Source organism: Penicillium brevicompactum, assembly GCF_028827555.1.
Source record: "Penicillium brevicompactum strain IBT 35665 chromosome Unknown utg000003l_segment0_segment0, whole genome shotgun sequence".
NCBI classification, from domain to species: Eukaryota; Fungi; Ascomycota; class Eurotiomycetes; order Eurotiales; family Aspergillaceae; genus Penicillium; species Penicillium brevicompactum.
In genome coordinates, this window is record NW_026623206.1 from 2,982,609 (window position 1) to 3,006,891 (window position 24,283).

The 24,283-nt window shown below is 54.0% G+C and overlaps 9 protein-coding genes across 9 annotated transcripts; 4 read left to right on the forward strand and 5 right to left on the reverse strand.

Moving 5' to 3' along the window:
- Positions 1–130: 130 nt before the first annotated feature.
- N7506_005024 (uncharacterized protein) lies at positions 131–1,891 on the reverse strand (the record flags this gene model as incomplete). The annotated part of the gene is made up of 1 exon (XM_056954318.1): positions 131–1,891. One exon carries the CDS (start codon positions 1,889–1,891, stop codon positions 131–133), a length of 1,761 nt encoding a protein of 586 aa, XP_056813207.1.
- A 352-nt stretch (positions 1,892–2,243) lies between these two features.
- On the reverse strand, positions 2,244–4,391 carry sC (sulfate adenylyltransferase; the record flags this gene model as incomplete). Its single annotated transcript, XM_056954319.1, has 5 exons — positions 2,244–3,439; positions 3,491–3,636; positions 3,858–4,040; positions 4,107–4,134; positions 4,223–4,391. 5 exons carry the CDS (start codon positions 4,389–4,391, stop codon positions 2,244–2,246), a joined length of 1,722 nt encoding a protein of 573 aa, XP_056813208.1.
- Positions 4,392–5,144: 753 nt separating this feature from the next.
- N7506_005026 (uncharacterized protein) lies at positions 5,145–7,577 on the reverse strand (the record flags this gene model as incomplete). Its single annotated transcript, XM_056954320.1, has 2 exons — positions 5,145–6,193; positions 6,239–7,577. The coding sequence occupies 2 exons, from the start codon at positions 7,575–7,577 to the stop codon at positions 5,145–5,147; spliced, it is 2,388 nt and encodes a 795-aa protein (XP_056813209.1).
- A 1,475-nt stretch (positions 7,578–9,052) lies between these two features.
- On the reverse strand, positions 9,053–9,834 carry N7506_005027 (uncharacterized protein; the record flags this gene model as incomplete). Its single annotated transcript, XM_056954321.1, has 3 exons — positions 9,053–9,476; positions 9,527–9,624; positions 9,676–9,834. The coding sequence occupies 3 exons, from the start codon at positions 9,832–9,834 to the stop codon at positions 9,053–9,055; spliced, it is 681 nt and encodes a 226-aa protein (XP_056813210.1).
- Positions 9,835–10,253: 419 nt separating this feature from the next.
- On the forward strand, positions 10,254–10,850 carry N7506_005028 (LYR motif-containing protein; the record flags this gene model as incomplete). The annotated part of the gene is made up of 4 exons (XM_056954322.1): positions 10,254–10,304; positions 10,374–10,538; positions 10,679–10,741; positions 10,791–10,850. 4 exons carry the CDS (start codon positions 10,254–10,256, stop codon positions 10,848–10,850), a joined length of 339 nt encoding a protein of 112 aa, XP_056813211.1.
- Positions 10,851–11,338: 488 nt separating this feature from the next.
- Positions 11,339–13,546, forward strand: N7506_005029 (uncharacterized protein; the record flags this gene model as incomplete). The annotated part of the gene is made up of 2 exons (XM_056954323.1): positions 11,339–11,350; positions 11,456–13,546. The coding sequence occupies 2 exons, from the start codon at positions 11,339–11,341 to the stop codon at positions 13,544–13,546; spliced, it is 2,103 nt and encodes a 700-aa protein (XP_056813212.1).
- A 729-nt stretch (positions 13,547–14,275) lies between these two features.
- On the forward strand, positions 14,276–17,072 carry N7506_005030 (SMP domain-containing protein; the record flags this gene model as incomplete). The annotated part of the gene is made up of 2 exons (XM_056954324.1): positions 14,276–14,745; positions 14,795–17,072. 2 exons carry the CDS (start codon positions 14,276–14,278, stop codon positions 17,070–17,072), a joined length of 2,748 nt encoding a protein of 915 aa, XP_056813213.1.
- A 747-nt stretch (positions 17,073–17,819) lies between these two features.
- On the forward strand, positions 17,820–21,591 carry N7506_005031 (putative cytoskeleton assembly control protein Sla2; the record flags this gene model as incomplete). Its single annotated transcript, XM_056954325.1, has 10 exons — positions 17,820–17,827; positions 17,886–17,932; positions 18,003–18,020; positions 18,114–18,189; positions 18,262–18,419; positions 18,503–18,583; positions 18,637–18,694; positions 18,746–18,930; positions 18,988–20,183; positions 20,230–21,591. 10 exons carry the CDS (start codon positions 17,820–17,822, stop codon positions 21,589–21,591), a joined length of 3,189 nt encoding a protein of 1,062 aa, XP_056813214.1.
- Positions 21,592–22,935: 1,344 nt separating this feature from the next.
- On the reverse strand, positions 22,936–23,935 carry N7506_005032 (HMG-box domain-containing protein; the record flags this gene model as incomplete). The annotated part of the gene is made up of 3 exons (XM_056954326.1): positions 22,936–23,384; positions 23,436–23,677; positions 23,730–23,935. 3 exons carry the CDS (start codon positions 23,933–23,935, stop codon positions 22,936–22,938), a joined length of 897 nt encoding a protein of 298 aa, XP_056813215.1.
- Between the last annotated feature and the right edge of the window lie 348 nt (positions 23,936–24,283).

A 24,283-nucleotide genomic window follows, 5' to 3' on the forward strand; every position in this document is an offset into this window, starting at 1 on the left:
ATGAATCAAAGATGACAAAAAATAACAACGAATCAGGATCATGAAGTTGTTGATATGAATATGTGATTTAATGTACAAAGTAATACTCGCAGACAGTACGCCAACAACCAATTGCTAATTGACACACACATTACACGAAGAGAGAACTATTCGGAGCGAGGGTATCCAATCCCGACTCCCCCTCCAGCAGAGGGAACAATCTGCGAATCCGATCTTCCAAGATAGAATCCTCAGCCTCCCAGCGCCTCCGCTCAAGAGACTTAGCCTGCGCACGACGCTCTCCACCATACCAAGCGCTCTTCGCCTGCTCCCGGCTCTCCTGCTCCTCTTTCCGGGCCCGAGAAACTAGAGACGAGACCATTGTCTTCCAATTCTCCAGACCGACCTTTAGACACTGTGCACAGCGCGTTCGGGCCGCACGGTCGTGCGAATTACCCAGATCAACCATGGTGGACTCGGCCATGTCGACTGCGTCGCGGGTCCAGGCGAGGCCGGATTCTTTCGTCGAGGAGGCGTAGAGGATTTCGCCGATGTAGGTCATCAGACCTGCTTCCTCGCAGGCGGATGCGGTGGTTCGGCGGGGTGGTTCATCGCCTGAAGGGAGTGGCTCTGGGTACTCCACGGGGATGAGGACGGTTTTGAGGGATTTGAAGAGAGAGGCGAAGGGGTCGTTGGTTGTTTTAGGGGGTGGTGAGAAGGTGATGGGGAGATCGGAGTCTGTTGACAGGGGGAGATTGCGGCGGGCTTTCAGAACGGATGTGAAGAGAGATAGGGCTGTAGGGAGATTGCCTTGGCGGGCGTTGTGCACGGCGATGGCGGTAGACACACGCAGGATGTTTTCCGAAGGCAGATCTCCAGCGTTGTTCTTCAAAAGACCATTCTTCATATCGATAATCTTGCTGGCATCGCCATCCATCCCACTGGCGGCGATATCCAGAGCCCAGGTGTACATATCACCCGCTGTGATCCCCAGACCCTTAAAGTCGAGCCAGTCAGCGTACGCCAAAGCCGCATCAAGCTTCTGCCTCGTATCAAAGCCCTTGGTCGTCAAAACCTTCATGTAGAAACTTTCAGGAGAGGGAGACGCCTTCTCACAGTCCTCTTCCTGCGGGACCTTCTTCTGGCCCGCGGGCATGGGCTTGGGACGAGGATTCGAGGGTCCAACAACGTACTCCGCCGGCGCGGAGATACGCTGCTTGCGATCCGTCAACCAGCCATCCAGATTCTCAGCAGCCTTCGCGGCTCCCATCAGAGCCTGGAAATATCCACGGCGCCAAGGCTCACTTTTCGCCGAGACGTCAAGCCCGGTGCGGCCAACGCCTTCTACCAAGAAGCCGCCTTCATCCTGTTCGATAATGCCCTGACCTTCTCCTTCTAGATTCTCCAGTCGCTCCAGCAGTTCACGGAGATACCCCGCGACCATGGGCCAATTGGTCATCAACTTGCCGATCTGTTCGGGATTCTGCAGTGCCTGTGCGGATCGCAGGCACCAGCGACTCTTCCATGACCATTCCGGAGGCGTGGGCCATGAATGCTCGATATCCTCTTGGTAGACACCAAGCTTGATGGCGGAGAACAAGATCAGGATGGCGTAGAGCGATATACCGAGCTTCAGGCCTCGTGACACTCGTTTTTTATAGTTCTCGCGGCTGGCGGTAGAGACCAAGCGCTTGAAGTGCTGGCGGAGGTGAATTGATAGAGGCGGAAGTGGGCGCGTTGGCGCGAGCGGTGATAGGAATGGTAGCTGTGGGCGGCCGGGGGCCGGAGAGAGAAGTAGTAGGCGTGTGCGGTGGGTGAAAGGTCGCATTTGAATGCTGCTGGGGATTCGAGGGGGATTGGCCGGTCGAATGAGACTCGGTATTCGACCGACGGCGCTTCGTGGTGGCAACATGCTGTATTGCTAGAAAGTTGGAGTTGGAGAGTGAAGCATTGAATGCTTGGTTGAAAGTGTTTGTTCTGTTTGCACTGTTTGCCGATATGCGACCTTTTCCAGTCAACGGTACGAATGCGAACTATTCTATCAGCACTCTAATTTTCTACTAGAATAAATTCTTTACAGAGTACAGAGTAGACAGTAGGAAAATATTTGAACACGATGCAACCAAATCTATTGGCAGCGAACAATTGAAATTATCTCTCTAAGCCAGGGGAATCCAACAAATGGCCAAGGCAAACACAGGTTTCTCTAAACAAATCATAACGTATCATCGACTCCAGCAAATATCACTCATACAACAAAAAGTCTACTGGCGCTCCAGGAAGCCCTGGCTCTCCAGAATGAGGATGATCTCGTGCACAATGCTGCGCACGCTCTGCTTGGAGAAGTCAACGACGAGGTCGGCCTTCTCGGGGTTCTCGTAGGTGTCGTCGACACCGGTGAAGCCCTTGATCTCGCCGCGGCGAGCGGCAGCGTAGATACCGCGCTTGTCGGTCTTCTCGCAGTGCTCGAGGGGAGTGGCGACGTGGACGAGGAAGAAAGAACCAGCCTGGCTGACGGCGTCACGGGCGAACTTGCGGGACTCCTCGTGGGGAGCGATGGGGGCGGCGATGACAGCGGCACCGGCGCGGGTGAGCTCGGTAGCGACAAAGGCGATGCGCTGGATGTTGGTGTGGCGGTCCTCGCGGGTGAAGCCGAGCTCGGAGGAGAGCTCGTGGCGGACGGTGTCACCCAGCAAGAGGGAGACGGAGCGACCACCCTGCTGGTTCAGGGTGACCTGCAGAGCACGGGCGATGGCGTCCTTGCCGGAGTTGGTGTAACCGGTCAGGAAGATGGTGAAACCCTGAGAGGCACGAGGGGGGTTGGACTCGCGCAGGATCTTGACGACCTCCGGGTAGGAGAACCACTCGGGGATGTGGGCGCCGGAGCGCAGACGGCGACGCAGCTCGGTACCGGAGATGTTGAGGGTCTTCACGCCAGCGGGGACCTGGTCAACGGGGCGGTACTCGTCGGTGTCGGGCAGGTAGGTGACCATCTGGAACTCGACGACCTCGATGCCGAGCTCATCCTTGTACTTCTCGACGGCGTGCTGGGCGTCGTAGGGACCGTAGAAGTCCTCACCCTTGGAGTTGGAGCCAGGACCGGCGTGGTCACGACCGACAATGAAGTGGGTGGCACCATGGTTCTTGCGGATGATGGCGTGCCAGATGGCCTCGCGGGGACCACCCATACGCATGGCCAGACCGAGCAGACCCAGAACGGCCATGCCGTTGGGGTAGCGGGGCAGGAGAGCCTGGTAGGCGCGGACACGGGTGAAGTGGTCAATGTCACCGGGCTTGGTCAGACCGACGACGGGGTGGATCAGGACATTGGCTTGGCGGGAGCGAGCCGCGCGGACAGTCAGTTCACGGTGAGCACGGTGCATGGGGTTACGGGTCTGGAAAGCGACGACACGGGACCAGCCCAGCTTGTCGAAGTGGACACGCAGTTCCGCGGGGGTGTCTAAAACCAGTCAGTCCAGATATTTCCAAAGGGGGTTTGGAAGCTACTCACAGCGGAGCGCGACATAGTCGTAGTGGTTCAGCTTGTTGACGGCCTGGATCTTTCCACCAATGTAGAACTCCTGGACGGTCTCGTTCAGGTACTTGATGGCAGGGTGCTCAACGTCACCACCGAAGACGAGCTTAGCCTCCTTGGTCCTAAATCAGGGGAATTCCGCGTCAGCGAGCCCCACTAGAGCACGAGCCACTTGGCTTTTGATTGCGTAAGGATGGAAGTATGCAACATCAACCGTCACAGATCATTCCCATGTACTTTTGTAACAAAGTAAAAAAATGAAAATGAAGAGCGCCAGCTGGTGTCCACATGCGGGATTGGATCGGCAGTGCGACCCGAAATTAATCAAAAGATCAAAACTCACTTGTCGGGACGGTAGATATCGTCAATGGTCAGGATGGCCAGGTTGCGGTCGTCACGGAAGTCACGCAGGGTGATACGAGTACCAGCCTGGAGCTTCTTCTCGTCGATGAGCTGCTGGGAGGCATCGAGAGTGATGGGCATGGAGAAGACATTGCCATCGGCAAGGCGGTTGTCCTCAACAACACTGTGCACCTTGTCAGCGACGATTCGCATATAGCAATAGTATCATAGTCGGTCTCGTCACACATACCCGTCGTAATCGGCCTGGTTCATGAAACCTGTTGCGAAATCGGCGTTAGTCCGGTGCCCCTCTACTTCCGAGCGGCGGCGTTTGCGGCACCCGCGGGCTGGGTCAATTGCACGTACCTTCCAGAGGAGAGAAACCACCGTTCATGATCAACTCGAGATCGCACAGCTGGCGCTCGGTGAGGACGACGGCGGGGAGGGTCTCGGCCTCAGCGGCGAGCTCGGCCTGGCGGGGAGCATCGCGGGCGAGAAGGTCCTTGAGGACACCACCGTGGGGGGTGTTGGCCATTGTGTGTATAAGGATTAAAAAACTTCAAAGGGAATCGAAGTCAATGAAGGAGAGAAGGAAGAAAAAAAAAAAAAAAGTTGGAAGGGAAGGCGTGCTTATCAAGAAATTTGGGAGGGGCCGCATAACACCCCTCGACAATTCATGGCAGCGTCGTCAATGTGGAGTCGATGAAAGTCTTGGCTTTACTTTTCGACTCGTACGTTCTGCGCGTTTCGGTTTAAACATGTCGGTTCCAGGCTCTTTTGGAGTCTGGTTTCCATTCTATACACTACCGTGTTCATCCTATCGGCGTGCGCCAAACGTGGTCCACTGTTCTATGTACTGTACTATACTATACCCGCTCTCCGCTTCCGCGGAGGAAGAGGATCATCAGATATTCAGGGGGTTGCCATTCCATTGAACCCGTGTAGACTATAGACCGAGTCCAGCTTTCTCCCAGTCCAGTTCGTGTTCAATCTGACTCGACACCAATGAGAAGTGCAAGAGTGAAGTTGCCAATGTCGCCCAGCCTTATACGCCATACTTGCAGAGGCTGAGAGCACGTGACGCAGCACGTCACCTCCGCGATCAATCACGACATGGGGGTCCCTTCCTAATCCGGTAAGGATCATTGGAAAACCCTAATTCCCGCAGATGCTCTAAACTACTTGGAGGTACTTGGAGTCTACCTGGACTTTATAGCTGCATATAAGCAATACACTATGTACTGATTGAGTAACAAGAATAGTATGAACTTGTACCATTATATTACATTTAATCTGCCTTGACCGTACTGTTCGGAAGTGAAATGGTCAAATTCACAAAATCAACCGTGAACTCGCCCACTTGCTGAGTGGGCCAGCTGGCTTTCGCATAAGAATCAACCAGGAACTCTTGGATGTCTTTCTCCGAGGACATCGCCGTATCCACCGACCCGGTCTTCTGCAGAATGTACAGCACCGCCAGTCGGGAGAATTCCACCACCTCGTCAGGAACACTGGCCTTCGTCTCGGCAGTCGAAGTCGCCGTGGCACCAATTCGGGTGGCGGTCACGGAATCCGTTTGAGTAGCCGATGCCGTAGTAGACCCGGGGTCGTAGAGGATGCCGCCGTCCGTCGTGGCTTGGGCACGAGGCGCGAGAACCGGGGTAGGGCTGGCGAGGGAGCGGCGGGCGTTGCTGGAACTGGAACTATTGGTCGGGACGTCGCTGAAGGAGACGAGGGCATTCTCGGTCTTGCAAGAGACGTCGTTCATGCTGAAGAGTGCCATGATGGTAACCGGATCAAGAGTCAGGTCGTATGTTTCCTTGGAGACGGCGAACAACGTTGGAAGCGAGGTTCCCATCGAAGCATTCTTCGTCCCGGTGCTGTCCTCGATGAGATAGGTCGTACAGCTACCGTCGTTGGGGATGGTGCACCGGGTGCCGGTGTAGTTGTTGGAACAGACGCACGAACACTGACTCCCACTCGAGACACTCACTCCGCCATTCGAGCATGGATTGCTCGTTGCGCAGGTGGTATCTTTGCTGGCGTTCTCTTTAGGGACGGCGACGAGGAAGACGGGAAGGAGCACGGCGAGAACGACAATGATGAAGATGACGATGCAAATCACCACGAACCACTTGCGGGGCATCCCGCAGCACATCTTCTTGCGGCGAGGTACATCTGGACCGTCGTCGTGGGAACCCAGTGGCTCGACGTTTCGCAGGTTAGAACGCCCAAAGAAAACCGGCCAGGAGCCACGGCTCTCGGGTGTGGCCAGACCTGGCGGGGGAAACGAGGCTAACATGTCCGAAATGGATCCAGAGTTACGGGGACGGTGGCCTAAAAAAATTAGTAAAAACCTCAGTAATTTGGATGTAGACATACCCTTTTGAGCTTTGAATTCAGCCTCCCCGCCGCCGAACAGATCGGCGCGACTGGCAGTCCTCCCGTGATCCAAATTCGATGCAAGCTTGGTGGCACGTCGGATCAAATCCGACAAGCTAGAAAGACTCCCTCGGGCTTCTGCGTCGCGCACCACGCCCATGTTCAGAGCCGCAGGCTTACGACCCCACGGCCTCTTGTCGCTCATTGTAGGCGCGGCCTTGGGCAGAGCGCCAAAAACCTGCATTTCCTTTTCCAGACCGGTGCTGTAGGGCCGATCTTCCTGGGAGAATGGCGGTTTCTCCGGGTCAATGCCTGTCAACGAGTCGCTGGATGCGGTGGAAGTAGAGCCCTTTCGCAATTGACTCGGGGGCTGCAGCATTCGGTTTGCAGGGGGGCCCATTGCAATAGGAACCACCGCTGTGCTCGTGGGAGACACTTGGTCGGGATCTACTTGTGAGTCTGCGACGCGGACGGACGGGGGGTTCGATTTGGTGATGGTCCGCATGGTTGGCTTTCCTCGCTTGCCGAGACTGGCGCTTCGGACGAGGGTTGAATCCTCTGCCTGCGTGGTGGGCTCACTGTCTGAATCCATATCGAGATACGCTCCTACAATATCAGATTCGGCCGGGCCAGAGCTCCAGCTGGAAGGGACTGCCATGCTCGAGGCAAAAGATCCTTTGGTGTGTCGCGGATCGGCGAGTTCTTCCTGGATCGGGGAAACCGAGGATTGACGAGCCCGAGTCTTTTGGGTGCTCGCTGGTGCTACCAGGCCGGCTGTTCGCTGCCGTGGGTCATCTGGGACAGGTGGAGGGAAAGGAGGCACATCCGGTACGGAGGCTGTCGTAGAAGCTGTAGATTGTCTAAACAGGTCGTCCGTGGCGATAGAAATCCGGGGTGCCATGTCGACAGTGCTGGTCGGGCTGACGGGGGCCTCGACTACAGGCCGGCGCAGCTGTAGCGGTGGCGGTGGCTGCAGGGAAGAGAACGACCGGGGAGGCCGCGTGAACTGCGAACTCGTTTCCGAGTCCTGGCCGTCTCTTTCCGAGTAGATAGATGGTGAATGAGGGATCTCGCTGGGATGCAGCGGCCTCGGGGGTGGAGGGCCACGGGGGATCAAAAATCTGGGATGGTGGTTGATCGGCTGCTGTGGTAGCCCGGACTCGGGCAGCGGCCACTGTGTTTGGTGTGAAACATTCCGAGGGAGTGGTGGGTGTCTCAATTGGTGTTGTGGCAAGACTCGTTCCGGACGGACACCGGCTGCCAACAGCTGTCTGGCTCTTTTGACCGAGCCTTGCCTGTCAAGGCCGTCCGAGTCGGGATTGCGTTGATTGCCGCTCATTTTAAATGCACTGGATAATTCAGAAGCCGAGAAATTCCAAGCACGTTGGATGATCGGCGGCAGTTAGGGCTTGCAATGCATCAAGTATGGCGAGGGGGCTGCAGAGAAAGCTTGTCACTGAGACAAGTAAAGTCGGAAAATCACTATTGCTGCTGTGATGGATTTGAAAGAATGACAATGCTGATAGAAGTACAATGGGTGCGTGTGGTCAATGTCAGTCGGATGCGATGAAGACTTGATTTGACGGGCGATCCACGGGATCGAGAAAAAGAATGAATGAAGAGGGCAATCAATGCCACTGTTCAAATGGTTAGCAAGCACGGCATTCTCTCTTCAATTGGAACCTACCAAGGATCAGAGCAAAACGAGAGAGGGGATCGCTAGTATCAAACTGGCGTCCAAACAAAGCACAAATCTAATGCATATCAGCCCCAACCCTTTTCAAACTCGCCCAAGACAACTCACAGAAACACAAAAAATGGAAACGAGCCTCAAGCTCTTAGAAGCAGATGAAGAAAGGAGAACAGAAAGAAAGCAAAGGAACCCGGGGCTGGGATTATTTCCTCAAACGGCACAAAATAGATTAAAACGTTAGACTACCACACTGCAAAGTACCAATCCTAGACACTTCCAGACACTATCGACTTGTCTGTTTCTCAAAATGGGTCCTGCCCCGTGTAATCTTGTGAGTTTCGGATCTGCCAGTCGGACTGTCCTGACAGGCAGTTCCCAAGGGTGAGAGATCTCTCTAAGCGAAGAGCAGAGGTCACCTCAACATGAGACCCTGGGCGAATCAACCGGCAAATTCGGGAGCCCACGCACGAATCAGAGAGTCGGATCTCGAGGATGTTGTGCCGGTGGGGGTGTTTTTCCAGGAGGCCCCGGACGCTACGTCTCACATTTAGACTGCGGTGGTCCGAGCCACCAGCCTGAAACTTGAGACGGTTCACATCCTTCACTTCGTATTCAGGATGTTCTCAGAGATCAATTGGAAGACTCCATAGAAAGTGAGTATTCCAGTGCAGGTTCCAAGGTGGTCATGTTGAACATGTTGAACAGGAAGTGGAGAGGTCGGCAGCAGTGGCTCAGCGGCTCGGGAATTATGTACCAAAGTCAGGTGGCTATGCCAACACTAACATCTACTCCGTACGGAGCACTCCCTACACTCAGGACTTGGCAGAAAACCTTGAAATTGCATCCACTTTGATAATGCATGACTACGGCACTTGTTTTTTATTTTTTACACTTGAGCGCCCAATACTCCGTAGTGCCGGTCGAGGCCTTGCCCCATAAATATAGTTCGTGGATCATGTGGTGTCTCTGCAGAATGCTCCCATGGATTTTTAATATACGGAGTACGGAGTAAGGCCACTGCACGTCCAATTCCGCTGGAAAGCTGGGAATAAGACATAGATGACCGTGTACTATAATAACCAGCTGCGGACCGTCAACGTTGGACAAGTTCACAAACGGATTTAATCCTCGGATTCCAATTGAGCCTGCAATTTACTGATCCGTTGCTCCAAAGCCCGCATTTCAAGGGCTGTGCTAGCCAGGTCAGGCACCTGGTTGTCGACCACAGCGGTGAACGTTGACTGTGCTTTGCGTAGCGACTGGGGAACCAGAATCCCATACCAGTGGATGGGGTCGGTGGAGCGGAACTTCTTGCGAACCTCGGGCTTCTCGTCGGGGGTGGATTCCGAGCTTGTCGTCTCAGTCGCAGTGGGCTCTGAGGTTTCTGGTGTTTCTTTAGACGGGGCTGTGTCGTTCTCTTCTGCATCTTCAGACGCATTGCTCGAGAGCTCAGTGGAGAATGTGACAGAGTCGGGGGCATCAGTCGTGCTCTCGCTTTCTTGCAACTCCTCGGAGATGTCCGGGTCTCGTTCGGATTTGATCGATCTGTCAATTCCACTGTTAGCAAGGCCAGCGCCCAGGATCGGTAGACTGACATATTCCTCGTCGCTTTCATCCGTTCGTCGTAGTAATCGGACCCATAGCGGCGGCCAGGGGGACACGAGAAATTAGCCTGCGCGAGAGCGAAAAATCCCTATTGGAATCAGCTGTTGTCCTGTTATCTCCCAAGGGGTGTTGGCCGTACCGATGACAATTGTTTTGCCAGCTCCGCTTGCAGTTTCTGTTGCTGGTCAAGAAGACCGAGGTATCGCTCGAGAAGGTCATCCAAGCATTCCGTCGAAGCCTTGGACTCGGGAAATTCCGAGCCTGCTCGCGACGTTGGCGGGGTTGGTAATTGAGGCATAACGCAGAGAAGTTGGAGAAGATGCGATCGACGTGGAGCAAAAGGGAAGCTCGGCCCCGGTAACTCCGTCATTCCCTCCGAACACAAAAGAATTTCCCGCCCTGCGCTTCTTCCCCGATACACGTTCCAACGAGTATTTGCAAAGTTGTGATCATCCGTTGAATTCTCTACTTTGTATCTCGCTGCGCTCTTGCTACTATCCTGCCCGACTTGATTGCGCCTTGATACGAGTCATCGCGCCCATCGCGAATCACGACATTTCGTCACCCTCCCGTTCACCACGCATTGGTTTCTCGCAAACGTCTGAATCCCGCTACACTGTCAATACTGCTGAGAAGCAGTAATCGCTGTGGTCGAAAAGTTTGACGCCCGCACTCGTCCATCCGAACAACCCCCTCTTCCGCTCCTCTTAAAACATCATGTCTGTTGCCTCTTTGAACCGCGAGACTGCCTTCCAGGCACGCTCTTTGGTGAGTTATTGCGCCTTGCCCAGTGTACACCCCCGATATCTAGCGCCGATCTGACCTGTCGTGCTCCAGTTCCGCTCTCTGCTGCGGTATTCCGGCCAGTTCTCCAACTACAACTTCCGGGAGTATGCTCGCCGCAAGACAAGAGACTCATTCCGCGAGCACCAGAATGCGTCAGAGGAACGACAGATACAAGAATTGATGCAGGAGGGTTTGCAAAGCTTGCGCTTGATGAAGGTTAGTTGGATGTGGAGTTGGCAACTTTGGCCGGCGGGGTGAATTCGCTCTGCGATCTTCCTGAAAAGTCCCAGTGCCGTCCTCATTGCCAACCCGTTTTTCTATTTTCCAGTGGTCTCGGTATACTGACGACCTCGCAGAGACAAACAATCGTCAGCCAGTTCTTCCAGTTGGACAAGTTGGTGGTTGAAGGCCAAAAAACTGTGAGTTCCCAGAATCTTCCAAGCTACGGATGAAACTCACACTTTACAGGGCAAGGAGACTGGAGATCATGGTGGCATTGTCCGTCAGAAGGACACTGGTTTCGTCTAAACTCCCCCGCAGCGTTGACATCCTCGCTTATTTGTCGAAGCTGGGATTGATTCGACACTAGATGGGAACCTTGTAACTACGCTTTCTTCTAATATCCCATTCTGTTTGTTTTGAAGTACTGGCTCCTGGGCCTTTCTGTATTTATACCAGCGTGGCTGTAGCAAGTTTTTGTCGAAATACTTCTCCACTCCTGACTCACTCCTGACTCTGATAGGAATTCAGGTTTGATAATTGTCGTCCTAGTATACTTATATTCAGTACTTTGATTACATTCACTAGTATACTCAATGCGAGAGCTTGTTCACAAAGATGACCAATCACGTGATATGCCGTTACAGTCGCGGCGAGCGCAGCGCGACTGCCCTCCCAACTACCACATGACATCTGTTTTGGCGCGAATTGCTACCACCACACGTCAATACCACTGCAAATAAACAGACAGCTCGGGATTGATTCAATTTCAGGGCAACTCCAGGGGATTTCCCATTATGCCCTCCACTGTACGTTACAAATTGCGCCCGTATCCTACCTCAGCAACCCCGGTCCAGACCGACAGACATTCAATTCCCGATACATCAGATTAAACGTAGCTAACTCGGTTACAGTTCAGGGCATCGCGCTCAGGGCGACACCTCGACGGTGGCCCCAACCGCACCCGAACCGGCCAGATCGACCACGACGTCTTTGAGGGACTCCCCGTGCGACGGTGGTCCAAGCAAAAGCACACATTCTCCCAGGCGCCCAAGCCCGATGACTCGGAATTCGGTGTCCAGGGTCCCGGCGGAGGGCCAACGCTACCGGAGCTTCCCATGCCGCGGGACAGTGGACTCCTGCCTCCGACCAGTCGCGCACTTCTCCGAGCAGCTCGCGCTGGATGCAATCACATTCGCCAGGGCGCGCGACCCGCCGACAATGAAGAGCAGAATGTTGCAGATGCCGAGGACTCGGCCGCTGCGTCAGGGCTAGCTGACCGCAGCTTCACAACTCGCAAGTGGATGACGGTTCCCAAGCACTTGGAGCCCGCGGAAGCGGAGTTCTTGGCGAAGCGGCGACCGGGCCTGCCCTCTCTGTATGGAGCCGCTGCGGGAATCGATGGAACCACCGCGGCCTCTGGCCCGATGAGGAGAACCAAGTTCAAAAAGGTTGACCCGGAGACTGGTAACATCTCCATCTATGAAGCCTGGGTGCCTGAAGGGCATCGCATCGAAGGAGAGATCACTGGTGATGTGCAGACAATTGTTGAACAGAGCGATGTACCGGTCAAACCAGAGGCCCCTGCTCCTGGAACCATTGTTGAGGGTGTGGGTATTGTCAACGCTGAGGGTGTTGTCGTTGCAGAGGCTGGCTCAGCGGCTGTCATGACGCCTCCCAAGAGACGCCCTCCTCCTCCCAAGCGCAAGGGCAAGGGTATTGGCAAGGGCCGGAAGAAGAAGGTCATGTTCGCACCCGGTGAGGGAGCCGATGCCGCCACAGTTCATGGCGTAGGCTCTGGCGCTGGCACCAGTGGAACTGGACTAGACGCGCAGGGGCAGGCGGATGGTTCTCAGATGTCTATTGACCAGTCGGGCCAAGACGAAGATGAGGAGGATGGCGACGAGGGCGACGAGAGTGATGAGGGTGACGAGTCCATGATGGACGCGAAAACCCCCGAGACCCCTCAGCCTCCATCCGGCGCAGAGTCTGTGGGCCAAGCCTCAATAGGAACACCTGCTGGGCAATCCGTCGATGCCGATGTTGACATGACGGACGATATCCCAGAGCCCCAGCCCTCTGCCCCCGAGCCATCTTTGCCAGCTGGAACCGATGCCCCCTCGCAGCCCCAGCCAACTGAGAATCAGCCTCAGCAGACTCTGGACGCGAGCACTAGCGTACAAGTTGATGCCCCAGAGAAGCTCGAGGATGAGAAGCCTAAAATCTCGGAAATCGAGCAAGAGCACATCTCTCCCAGTGCTGAAACGAAAAAAGAATCCGCCGAACCTGAACCTGAACCTGAAGCTGGCGAGCCTCAAGAGGCTAAGCCACTAGAGGACAATACTCCCATACCTGCCGAGCCCGCTCCCAAGGAAGAGCCCGGCCTTGCAAGCCCACAAGAAAGTTTGCCTGCACCGCCGCCAATCGCAGACTCCGAACCGTCCCAACTACAGCCTTCGACTGAGACGCAAACACCTGATGAGCCAGCACGTGCCGCAGAACCAGAACCAACCCCTGAGTTGGCTTCCACATCAGCCGAGCCACAGCTCGCTCAGAGCCCGTCCCAACCAATAGACCAGCCAGATACGCAAGACCCCCCCGCGGCTGTTCAGAATGATCAACACAACCCCTCGGAGGCACCCGAGGCCGCCTCAAACCCACAAGAAACTATCGCGGACATAGCGGAGCCTCCAGTGCTTGAACAACCCGCAGTACCAGAGCCTACCGCATCCTCAGATTCACCACCCGCGCCACCGGCAGCAGAGGACCCTCCAGCCATAGCCCCGTCTCCCAATGTACCTCTACCCACTGCAGCAGACTCTGCTCCAGTCGACGAACCCGCTCCCATCTCACATGGTCAAACGGAGACACCTATTGAAACAGAGGTTCCAGACCAACCCACCACTGTCACTGAAACAGAACAGAAAGAAGAGTCCGTGTCTGAAGAACCCAAGGCTGAACTTGAACAACTGCCGGATCCAGCACCGGAATCAGACTCTCTTTAGTTCATATCCATTGGGCTAGCCCCGTATCAACATAATGTACAATGAATGCTTTTCGCTTTTGGCCTTGGTTCTCCGTGGTGGACAGGATGGTGTATGATCTCATTTATGTCAGATATTTTCCATTTGGTTATCCCAAGCAACATAAAGTGTCTTGTTTGCTCGTTGAAATATATCCATGCAGGTGTATACAGTTCTCCACGTTCATCAAGTCGCGCTGAGAGATCGGCGCTACGGTCAAGGCGCCAACAGACGGTTGCACCAAACCCTGGGGTTCAGCCCAGAACCAGAGACCAGCCTGGATAGCCTTGGCAGCTTTGGAACAAAGAATATGCGTTCAAAGAATCCAGTAATAAGACCAGATCACGACTCCAAGGTTCCTCATGTTCCTGACAGCTGGTCGGATCAGGCGGGGTACGAACGGCTCTACCCGTAATGTGACCGTATGTAACACATATCGGATATAAATACCATAGAAACACCGCTTGGAGTATAAAGACACAGTGAAATACAAATACAAGACCCGTAATGCCGAGGTATCTAGGACCTCGTCATTCCATCGTGCTTGTGGCAGCTGCAACACCTTGCAACTTCTCTGACGCGCCCTAATTTCTCGTCCATTTCACTCGTTAACCTGCGGAGCCGGTCTCTTGTTCACCGCGTTATCTTTTGGAGGTCACTCTCCCAAACTATGGAGCTTGCGACCCTCCCGCATTGATCTACTGGTTCCCGATGGGTTCGCTCAGTAGCTTCCTTTTTGTTTACGCCCTTGGTGGAATCACCTTCATACCGCTCGTCCTTTCGCTAGTCCTTCTCTACGCCTACCTCACACTTCCATCTGCCTCGCACCCACATCCATCATGCGAGAAAGCAACCGATCCCATCCGCTTGCCGACCGATGACGACTTTGGTCCCAAGTCCGGCACCGACCAGCTAGCGGAGAAATTCCACCGCACCCACGAGTCCGACGTCGCGGCTGGATACTTCGCCGTCTGCCGAGAATATGTTCCCGGTGGCGTTAATGGAAAGCCTCCCGAGAGAACTACCCCCGCGGGGGAGGTCGTTGCGGCCGAAAGCCCCAGCGTTTATCAGACCATGTACCGGAGCTTGTTCGATCGAAAACAAGCGCCGAGTATCGAGCCGAACAAGGCGAATGGGAAAACCGTGAAGCGGGCGCGCAATGTATTCTATATTGTTCTTCGGTGCGTATTTCTTTGTTTTGGCCAAATTCAATCGCTGACGCTATTGTAGACACGGCCACTTGATGCTCTATGATGATGTCAATCAGGTAGAAGTGCGATACGTCATTTCCCTCGCTCACCACGATGTGACCATATATGGTGGTGAGGGAGATATCCCTGAGGGTGAGCTGTGGCTCAAACGAAATGCCATCTGTCTCTCCCGGAGACTTCAATCGCTTGGAGACTTGGGAGGACCGACTCCCCCGTTCTATCTATTCTCTGAGAATTTGTCTGAGAAGGAAGACTTCTACATTGCCATGCTGCAGAATCAGAATCGGCTGTGGGACTCGGCTGATCGGCCGCCCAAGCCTCAAGAATTCGACACAAAACATATCGTCACCTTGGTGCAGCGCTTGCACTCTTCTGAAGAACAGCTCCAAACGCGCTGGATCAACGCTTTCCTGGGAAGGTATTTCCTCGCCTTGTACCGGTCTCCCGAGCTGGAGGCCTTTGTGCGGAGCAAGATTGTCAAGAAGATCTCCCGGGTGAACAAACCGAACTTTATAAGTAAGCTTGGCTTGCAGAGGATCGACATGGGCGAAGGAGCTCCATTCATCACCAATCCAAGGCTAAAGGACCTGACGGTGGATGGAAACTGCTGCATCGAGGTCGACCTTCAGTACACCGGGAATTTCCGTGTCGAGATATCGGCAACCGTACGCATCGATCTGGGTCCTCGTTTCAAAGCTAGAGAGGTCGACATAGTCCTTGCGGTTGTCTTGAAGAAACTTGAGGGACATCTGTTGGTTCGATTCAAGCCTCCGCCCAGCAATCGCATGTGGATGTCCTTTGAAACCATGCCCAAAATAGAAATGGACATCCAACCTATCGTCAGCTCAAAGCAAATCACATACAGCCTCATTCTCCGAACCATTGAGAGCAAGATTCGCGAGATGGTGGCCGAGAGCATCGTTCTGCCCTTCTGGGATGACGTTCCATTCCACGATACTTTGGGCCAGGCTTTCCGCGGTGGCATTTGGCAGCAGGGTGCTCCCGAGCCAAACCCCGAGGTAGAGATACCCGATGAATCCGGCGAAGCTCCTCAGACCCCGAAGAGTGTTGGCGGTGATCCGATCGAGGTTCTCAAATCCAAGGATGACCGCACCATGAGCATGCCTACGCTTTCAGAACCTGCGGCGGCCAAGCAGAGGCCACGCAAAGGCCTCAAGTCAAGTCATTCCGATCTGCAAACATCACACACTTCGACTGCCACGTCTACTGGGATAGACAAATCGGAAAGCACGCCACTCCCGAGAGCTATTCGCTCGCAAACTTTCTCCCATGCCGCGGACCCTGTGATGACACCCGACAACGCAAAGGTTGACAAGGTCGTTCCTGACCACAAAGAAGAGAAAAGCCATGCGGCCAGCGCCATGTTTGAGATATCGAGTCGGTCTCCGCCTGCATCTCCAAACCGGACCCCAGGTACCTCGCCCCCCTCCGCTAGCATCACGGTGCCGGAAATTGCGGTCCACAGTCGTGAATCTTCAGTTGTAGATCCAATCGAAGGCACTAGTCTCGGCAAAGAAACCATCATCCAGAGGCCGTCTTCTACTCGCATGGAAAGTGGTTCTTTCTCCAGCTTGAGGAGTTCTCGCGGCAGCTCTACCACCTCCGTTGTCAGTGATTCGAGTCGCCGACGCAGCACCATTGAGACTATCACCAAGTCGTTCACGACCACCACTTCCCCCGACGACAAGCACTCCGGTCCCATAACCATCGGGTCGGCTACCGCTGCCGCGAAGAAGTGGAGTATGAGTGTATTCGGCAAAGGCGATCACACTCAACATGAGCCATCGCGAGAGGCTGGACCCCCAAATCAGCCCATTGGACGTGGACATCCCCATCCACCACCCGGCACGCCACTGCCTCGTCCTGATAAGTATGCTCTCAAGAGGAACTCAGGCACAACCAAACGCAAGCCCGTGGCGGCACAACCAAATTCCACCGAGCGCCCCAGAACAGCGGACAAACAACATATCCCACCACCTCTTCCTCGTCGGAAACCAATGGCACCTGAGATACGTGCTGACGAAGGCATGGACGAGCTGCTTGTGGTGGAAGCACTCCAAGATTCCGAACCAAACAGTCCTGCTCCTGATGAGTTGGAATCAGACCATCTGTCAAAGGGCTCGGACGTCACCAGCGAATTCACGAAGGTGGAACAACCTGTGGCTGATAAGAAAGAATATGAAGCTCTAGATGGTGAATCATTGCGCTCTGTTGATCAGATGCCAGATTCGGCCCTGGGCAGTCCATCCACCAGCAGAGCGCAGGTACCTTTGTAGTAATTTATGCTGCCTGCGCTACGCAAAGGAGCGGCAACGTCTCTTTCCCAAAGTCATTAGGCTTGATGCTTCCCATATCCATGTGACTGGAATTGTTCAAAATCATTTTGGGGCTTTGATCCCTTGATTATACTACATTGTTGGCTGGAGTTTCTCTGTATGCTAGGCTGGATACCCTTGCATGCTTACATCTTTGCAACCTTGAAGGTGGTGCCGGCTTTGTATTACCTTTTGGAACTGCAATAAACTTGAATACACTGAACGCTGCTCTCTTGTATCAGTTGACCATGATCCTCGTAGTCTTAAACTGAGAAGCCACCACCTGGCCACGGCTCAATATATATTTTGCTATTCAGCGAATACATACAGCACACCAATCGTTTCAAAGCTTCTCTTAAAGATTAATAGCTGCCTGTACTTTGACGCGTACTCATTGTATGTAGACTGGTAAGGGATGAACCCTTCCGCAAGTGTGGCCCAATCCGCATCAGCTTAGGCGTCGCCAAGACTCCGACAGGCGCCAGCTTTCCCGTTCCCGATCAACGTCATTGCTCGAACTCCCACGTGTGTCCCTCTCGGTGCTTCACCAAGTCCCCCTTTCTCTCGCGATTCCATTCATCCGCTTGATCCGGTCAGCGCAAGCTCACTCTAGCGTCTGTGCGCTGTCCGGGCTCGATATCCGTCAACGCGACAAACCCACCCGATATCCCCCCCTGAGCACACATCTAGTGCACCCCAACGGCCACGATGAGTCGGTGAGCGAGAACGACTTCGGAATATTTGGAAAACTCGATCTGACAAGAGACCGCGCAGGACCGAGGCCGATTTGGCCATTAATATTCGCAAGGCCACAAGTATCGGTAAGTGGGTGATTGGGGACGAGGTCGATGCGGGATTGGACACGATGAGCTGACAATTGATTGTTAATAGAGGAGACTGCTCCGAAACGTACGTTCGCATCATATTCACTTGCCCTCCATTGACTCCAATTGATATCGTGGGTGTCACCGAATCGAACTGACCACCCCCCCGCGCCTGTAGGGAAACATGTGCGGAGTTGTATCGTGTACACATGGGACCACAAGTCCTCGGCGGCTTTCTGGGCTGGCATGAAAGTGTGAGTATTGGAAATATCTGGCAAGCAGGGAATGGAAATGCTCAGATGGCTGACTTATCTGCGTCCCTTCAGGCAGCCTGTCCTCGCCGACGAGGTCCAGACATTCAAGGCCCTGATCACGATACACAAGGTCCTTCAAGAAGGCCACCCAATGGTTGTCCGCGAGGCGCAACAGCACTCGAACTGGATTGATAGCTTGATGAGAGGTGTGGGTGGCGACGGTATTCGAGGTATGATTCAGAGGACGGTAGCGCATGCGCCCAAGTTCTGGGCAGCGCATGCAATGAGCCACAAGACATTGACAGGATCATAGGATATGCGCCGCTCATCCGGGAATATGTATTCTTCCTCGAGGCTAAGCTGGCCTTCCACCGCAACCACCCCGAATTCAACGGTATGTCGGCCGCGGCCATTGGTCTGCAGATGGACGGTATCTGACGATCGCAGGTCTGTTCGAATATGAGGAGTACATCAGTTTGAAGTCGATCAACGATCCCAATGAAGGGTGCGTGCATGTCGGTTGGAAGTTTGGGTGGTGACACTGACATCCTCGCAGATACGAGACCATTAGCGATCTCATGGCTCTTCAGGATCAAATTGATTCTTTCCAGAAACTCATCTTCTCGAACTTCCAGTCCGGCACGAACAATGAATGTCGGATCTCGGCATTGGTTCCCCTTGTGCAGGAGAGCTATGGTATCTACAAGTTCATCACCAGTATGCTGAGAGCCATGCACACAAGTAGGTTGGCACCGATCGTTGGAGAATGTGTATGAGTGCTGATCGTACATTTTGCAGCCACCGGAGATGATGAAGCCCTCGAGCCACTCCGAGGCCGATATGATGCCCAGCACCACCGCCTCGTTCGGTTCTACTACGAGTGCTCCAACCTCCGTTATCTGACCGGACTCATCACCATCCCCAAACTCCCACAAGACCCGCCCAATCTGCTCGCAGAGGATGACGATCGTCCAGCTCTTCCCAGACGCCCAGCGAGAGAAGTGGAGAAGCAACCCTCTCCACCTCCCAAAGTTGCGGCAGAGCCCGAGCCAATCAATGACTTCTGGACCAATGAAGCCAAGCGTCAGCAAGAAGAGTACGAGGCAGAGCAGCTGCGCTTGCAACAGCAGTGGGAGGACCAGCAGCGCCAGCAGCTTGCGGCGCAACAGCAGGCACAGAATGACTTCGAGGAACAACAGCGTTTGCAGGCTGAACAGCAGCGGTTGGCGCAAGAGCAACTTCTTCGTGATCAGTATTCAACACACACCCAGGGTCGACTGGCAGAACTGGAGCAGGAGAACCTCAATGCCCGCGCCCAGTATGAACGGGACCAGCTGATGCTGCAGCAGTATGATCGCCGTGTCAAGGACCTCGAGGAGCAGATGAACCACCTGAATTCCAACCTCAACCTGCAAAGTGCCTCAAAAGACGAGCAGATTCGATCTCTTCAGGAGCAGGTCAACACCTGGCGCTCCAAGTACGAGGCTTTGGCCAAGCTCTACTCCCAGCTTCGACAGGAGCATCTCGACCTTCTCCAAACCACAAAGAGCCTCAAGCTCAAGGCTGCATCTGCACAAGAGGCCATTGAGCGCCGTGAGAAGTTGGAGCGCGAGCTCAAGACCAAGAACCTGGAGCTGGCTGATATGATTCGGGAGCGTGATCGTGCTATGCATGACCGTGACCGTCTTACCGGTACCAACAAGGACGAGTTGGAGAAGCTCAAGCGTGAATTGCGCATGGCTATCGATCGCGCTGAAAACGCAGAGCGCTCAAAGGGCACTGAGATCTCCTCCATGCTGTCCAAGTACAACCGCGAGATGGCCGATCTGGAGGAGACTCTCCGCATCAAGACTCGGGCTCTGGATGAACATTCCAGCCGCAACAACGATCGCCAGGGAGATCACGACTTGGCTCTTGCCGAGAAGGATGAGGAAATTGAGGTGTACAAGTCTGGAATGGAGCAGGCTCTCATGGAGCTCGAGGAGCTGAAAATGGTAAGTAGAGACACGCTCAAGAATGCTCAGTTACTAACTTAATCAGAACCAAGGAGATGTCGACCATGCGTTGGACAGCCAGATCGACACTGTGCTGCACGGCGCAGTGGCGAAGATCAACGATATCATCGATTCAGTGTTACAGACAGGTGTGCAGCGCGTCGATGATGCTCTGTACGAGTTGGACTCCTCCATGCAGGCAGGTAACCAGAATGCCTCGCCACCATATGTCCTTTCGCAGATCGAAAAAGCTTCGGCCTCTGCAACCGAGTTCTCGACGGCTTTCAACAACTTCATCGCCGATGGCCCCAACAGCCCCCATGCCGAGATCATTCGCACAGTCTCCATCTTCTCCGGATCAGTTTCGGACGTCCTGAGTAACACCAAGGGTCTCATCCGCTTTGCCAATGACGACAAGAGCTCTGATCACCTTGTCAACGCTGCTCGCAAGTCTGCTCAAGCCACCGTACGCTTCTTCCGTGGCTTGCAGTCGTTCCGCCTGGAAGGCCTCGAGCCACTCCAGAAGACCGACGTGGTCATCAACAACAACCTTGAGGTCCAGCGTGATCTGCAATCGCTCTCGAAGCTGGTTGACTCCTTCGCTCCCAAGAACAGCAAGATTAGCACCAACGGTGACCTGGGTGATCTTGTTGACCAGGAGCTGCTCAAGGCCGCTGATGCCATTGACGCAGCTGCTCAGCGTCTCGCCAAGCTCAAGAACAAGCCTCGCGATGGCTACTCGACCTATGAGCTGCGCATCAACGATGTTATCCTTGCCGCTGCTATTGCTGTCACCAACGCAATCTCTGAACTGATTAAGGCTGCCACAGAGACCCAGCAGGAGATTGTCCGCGAGGGCCGTGGTAGCTCTTCTCGCACTGCCTTCTACAAGAAGAACAACCGCTGGACCGAGGGTCTGATCTCCGCCGCCAAGGCAGTGGCTTCTTCCACTAACACACTGATCGAGACTGCCGACGGTGTCATCTCAGGCCGCAACTCCCCCGAGCAGCTCATTGTCGCATCCAACGATGTTGCAGCCAGCACTGCTCAGCTTGTGGCCGCCAGTCGTGTCAAGGCAACCTTCATGAGCAAGACCCAGGACCGCTTGGAGACAGCCAGCAAGGCTGTTGGTGCTGCCTGCCGTGCCCTTGTGCGCCAGGTGCAGGACATCATCAAAGAAAAGAACCGCGACGGCGACGACGCAGAGGATTATGGCAAGTTGAGTGGACACGAGTTCAAGGTCCGCGAGATGGAGCAACAGGTATGCAACTCACTCCCCCCCAAGTATCTCCCATTCACCCATACTAATGTGCATCCCCAGGTCGAAATCCTCCAACTCGAAAACGGTCTCGCGCGCGCCCGCCAGCGTCTCGGTGAAATGCGCAAGATCTCCTACCAGGAAGATTAAAGAATCCATCCCATGCCTCCTTCTCCCGCTCATGGCTCTGTATATTCCGCATTCTCAATCCCCGAGTCTCGTTCGCGTCGCACTTCGTCTTCTCCGGCCCGGATCTGCCTCATCTTTCAGTAGTTAGTCTCGAGCTTTGAAATTCCCATAGCGAATGCACGTAATTCACACTTACCTGACCGAGCACACACTGCATACTGCGTAGAGCCTCTGTACTCTGTACTCCGAACCACCAATCATCTCTCTGTAGACCCTGTAGAACGCACGGGCTCATGCCAAGCCTTGGCGCGCGTCTGACTGGTGGATCCTCGAACGTGGCGTCTGCAGAGCCGTGGACCGTGCAGACTAGCGCCGGGTACAGACAAAGAATATCGAGACGTCACCTCATGCACTGAGACAAAGAGCTGAGTGCCACGGCGGTTCTGGGTTGTTGGAGACTCGAGATCAAAGCGTCATCGATGTGGATCAGGGATGGAAAGGAGGATTCGAAGCCGATGGGCTGGAGGGTGGGATGCGACATGAGACGAGATGTACGGAGTAAGAGCAAGTCGAGTGGATGCGATCGAGACGGTCTGCCTTTTGCGATGGAAAAAAATTGAGATGAGAGACAATGCAAGTTACAAGTGGAAGTAGATTTTGGTGGGAAAACCCTATTCATTTGATTAAACTAAGCTACCTGACTGACTGGCTGAATTCTGATCATGATGATGAACATCCAAGAACTGGCGCAAAGGAAAGGCAAGGAAACCACAGCCTCCAGTGCGGCCAGTTCGAAGATTTGAATGTCACCATCATGTACATGAAGCAGTTTGTAAACAGAAAACAGGCATGACGCCCCAAAAAAAACCAAACTGCGCGACAGAAAACCCGAAGAGAAATGACAAAGGAAAACCCCCATTTCCATCCCTGGCTGCTGGACCGAGTACCAGAGCCATGTGTGAACTGAAAGAAGCAGATGCTCATGAAACAGCCATTGGTAGATGCGAGGCACCCAGTGGATCCAGTGGTCGAAAACATGAGCAGCTGAAGAGCGCGCCGAAAGCGCAAGTGAGGACCGAAGAGCGAAAACCGGGGGAAGGGGAAAGACCAGGAAGAGTTAACCGTAAACGTGGCCGCCAGACACTGAGCCGAAGCCTCAAAGCCGAGAAATGAAGATGTGTTGACAAGCAAAGCCCTGCGAGGCGAAAGAGAGGGCAGTGGCACAAAGAATCCCGGAACTCCGAACGCCTTGCAAAAGATCCCAAAGAAAACAGCAAAATAGTTGTACAGGGGTATGAGGGAAAGAAACGATGGGATGAAAAGCAAAGACGTAAGGACATTGAGACTGAAGGCAGAGTGAATGATTCAGTTTGCTTGAATGATGTCCATGTAGTCGGTCAAATCAACCGGAGCGAACTGGCGCGAAGCCCATCCGACAGGGGGAAGTTGACCAACTTGGTTGGCATCAAAGAAAGGGCTGCGATCTTCGAACACAGAGAAGTCAATATCCTCTTCGGCATTCATGACAGCATCCTCCACAGCGAGATCGGCATCAAGAAGAGCCTTGTCGAAGGAGGCAGATCCAGCCAACTCTTCGTCGATGGCCGCGAACTCATCCATGCCCATACCGCCTCCAGGAGCTGGAACTCGAGCCCGACGGCTTGCACGACGACGGCGCTGAGAAGGGCGGCGGGGAGCATACTGATAATCGGGGTGATCGATAGCGTGCTTGCGCTTCAGAATCTCAGCAAGCTCAGTGTAGCGTGCGCGAACCTCCTCGGTTTCATTCTTCCAGCGAGCTCCAAGGATGCGAGCTAGTACATAGTCAGTATGGTTTGAAGTACTCACACAAGAGGGGAACTCACAGATCTCGTTGTTCGAAATACCAGGGTTGGCTGTCCTGACAACCTCGTGCTTGGCCTTGCGGTAAAGAATGAAGCAGTTGGGAGGTCGTGGGACCTTGGGCGGGGCCTGAGGTGGCGGGGAGTAGGTGGTAACTCCAGGGGCGTCATCAGAAGAAATGGAGCCGAAAGGCTTCTCAGGAGTCAGGACGTAGCATTCAGAAGAGACGTTCTTGATGACGTAAATTGTCTTGTTCCTGATGACTCTGTGAAACTGTCAGTGAGAAAGAACTGAGGTCTCCAAGAACAAGTACTCACGCCAGACGTTGAGCCATTTCGTTCACGTTGTCAAAACCCATAAGCTCAGCAGCTTCAAAGGGCACAAAGGCTTCTCCATTGCCATCCGCGATGCTCAGGCAATTTTCAAGCCAGAAGACTTCCATGGCACGACGAGGGCTCATGGACTCCTCATTCTCCAGCTCAAAGTGAGCTCCCTCCTGCATGGTGGGCAAGGAAAGAGACATTGAGGGCGAAAGGAAGTAGAGACGAAAAGGAAATAGAAGATGAAAGAGTTGTTGGGGAACAGAACGTGCAACTGTCTCCGAAGAAACAGCAACACGAAAGAGTAAACGAAAAGTAAAGAGTTGGGACAGGGAAAGAGAAAGTAAAGAGGGGTGGAGAAGGAAGAGAAGGAAGAGAGAAGAAGAAGAAGAGGAGAAGAGGGAGAATTTATAGGTGAGAGTGTAAACAAAGAAACCCACGACGCTGAGATGGAAGGCGCGCGTCTCACTAGCTTCGATTTCTTTGTCCAGTAGAAAGCACCAATCATGGATGCAGCGCTAGTCTCTTTGTCTCTACACAATGGCAACCAC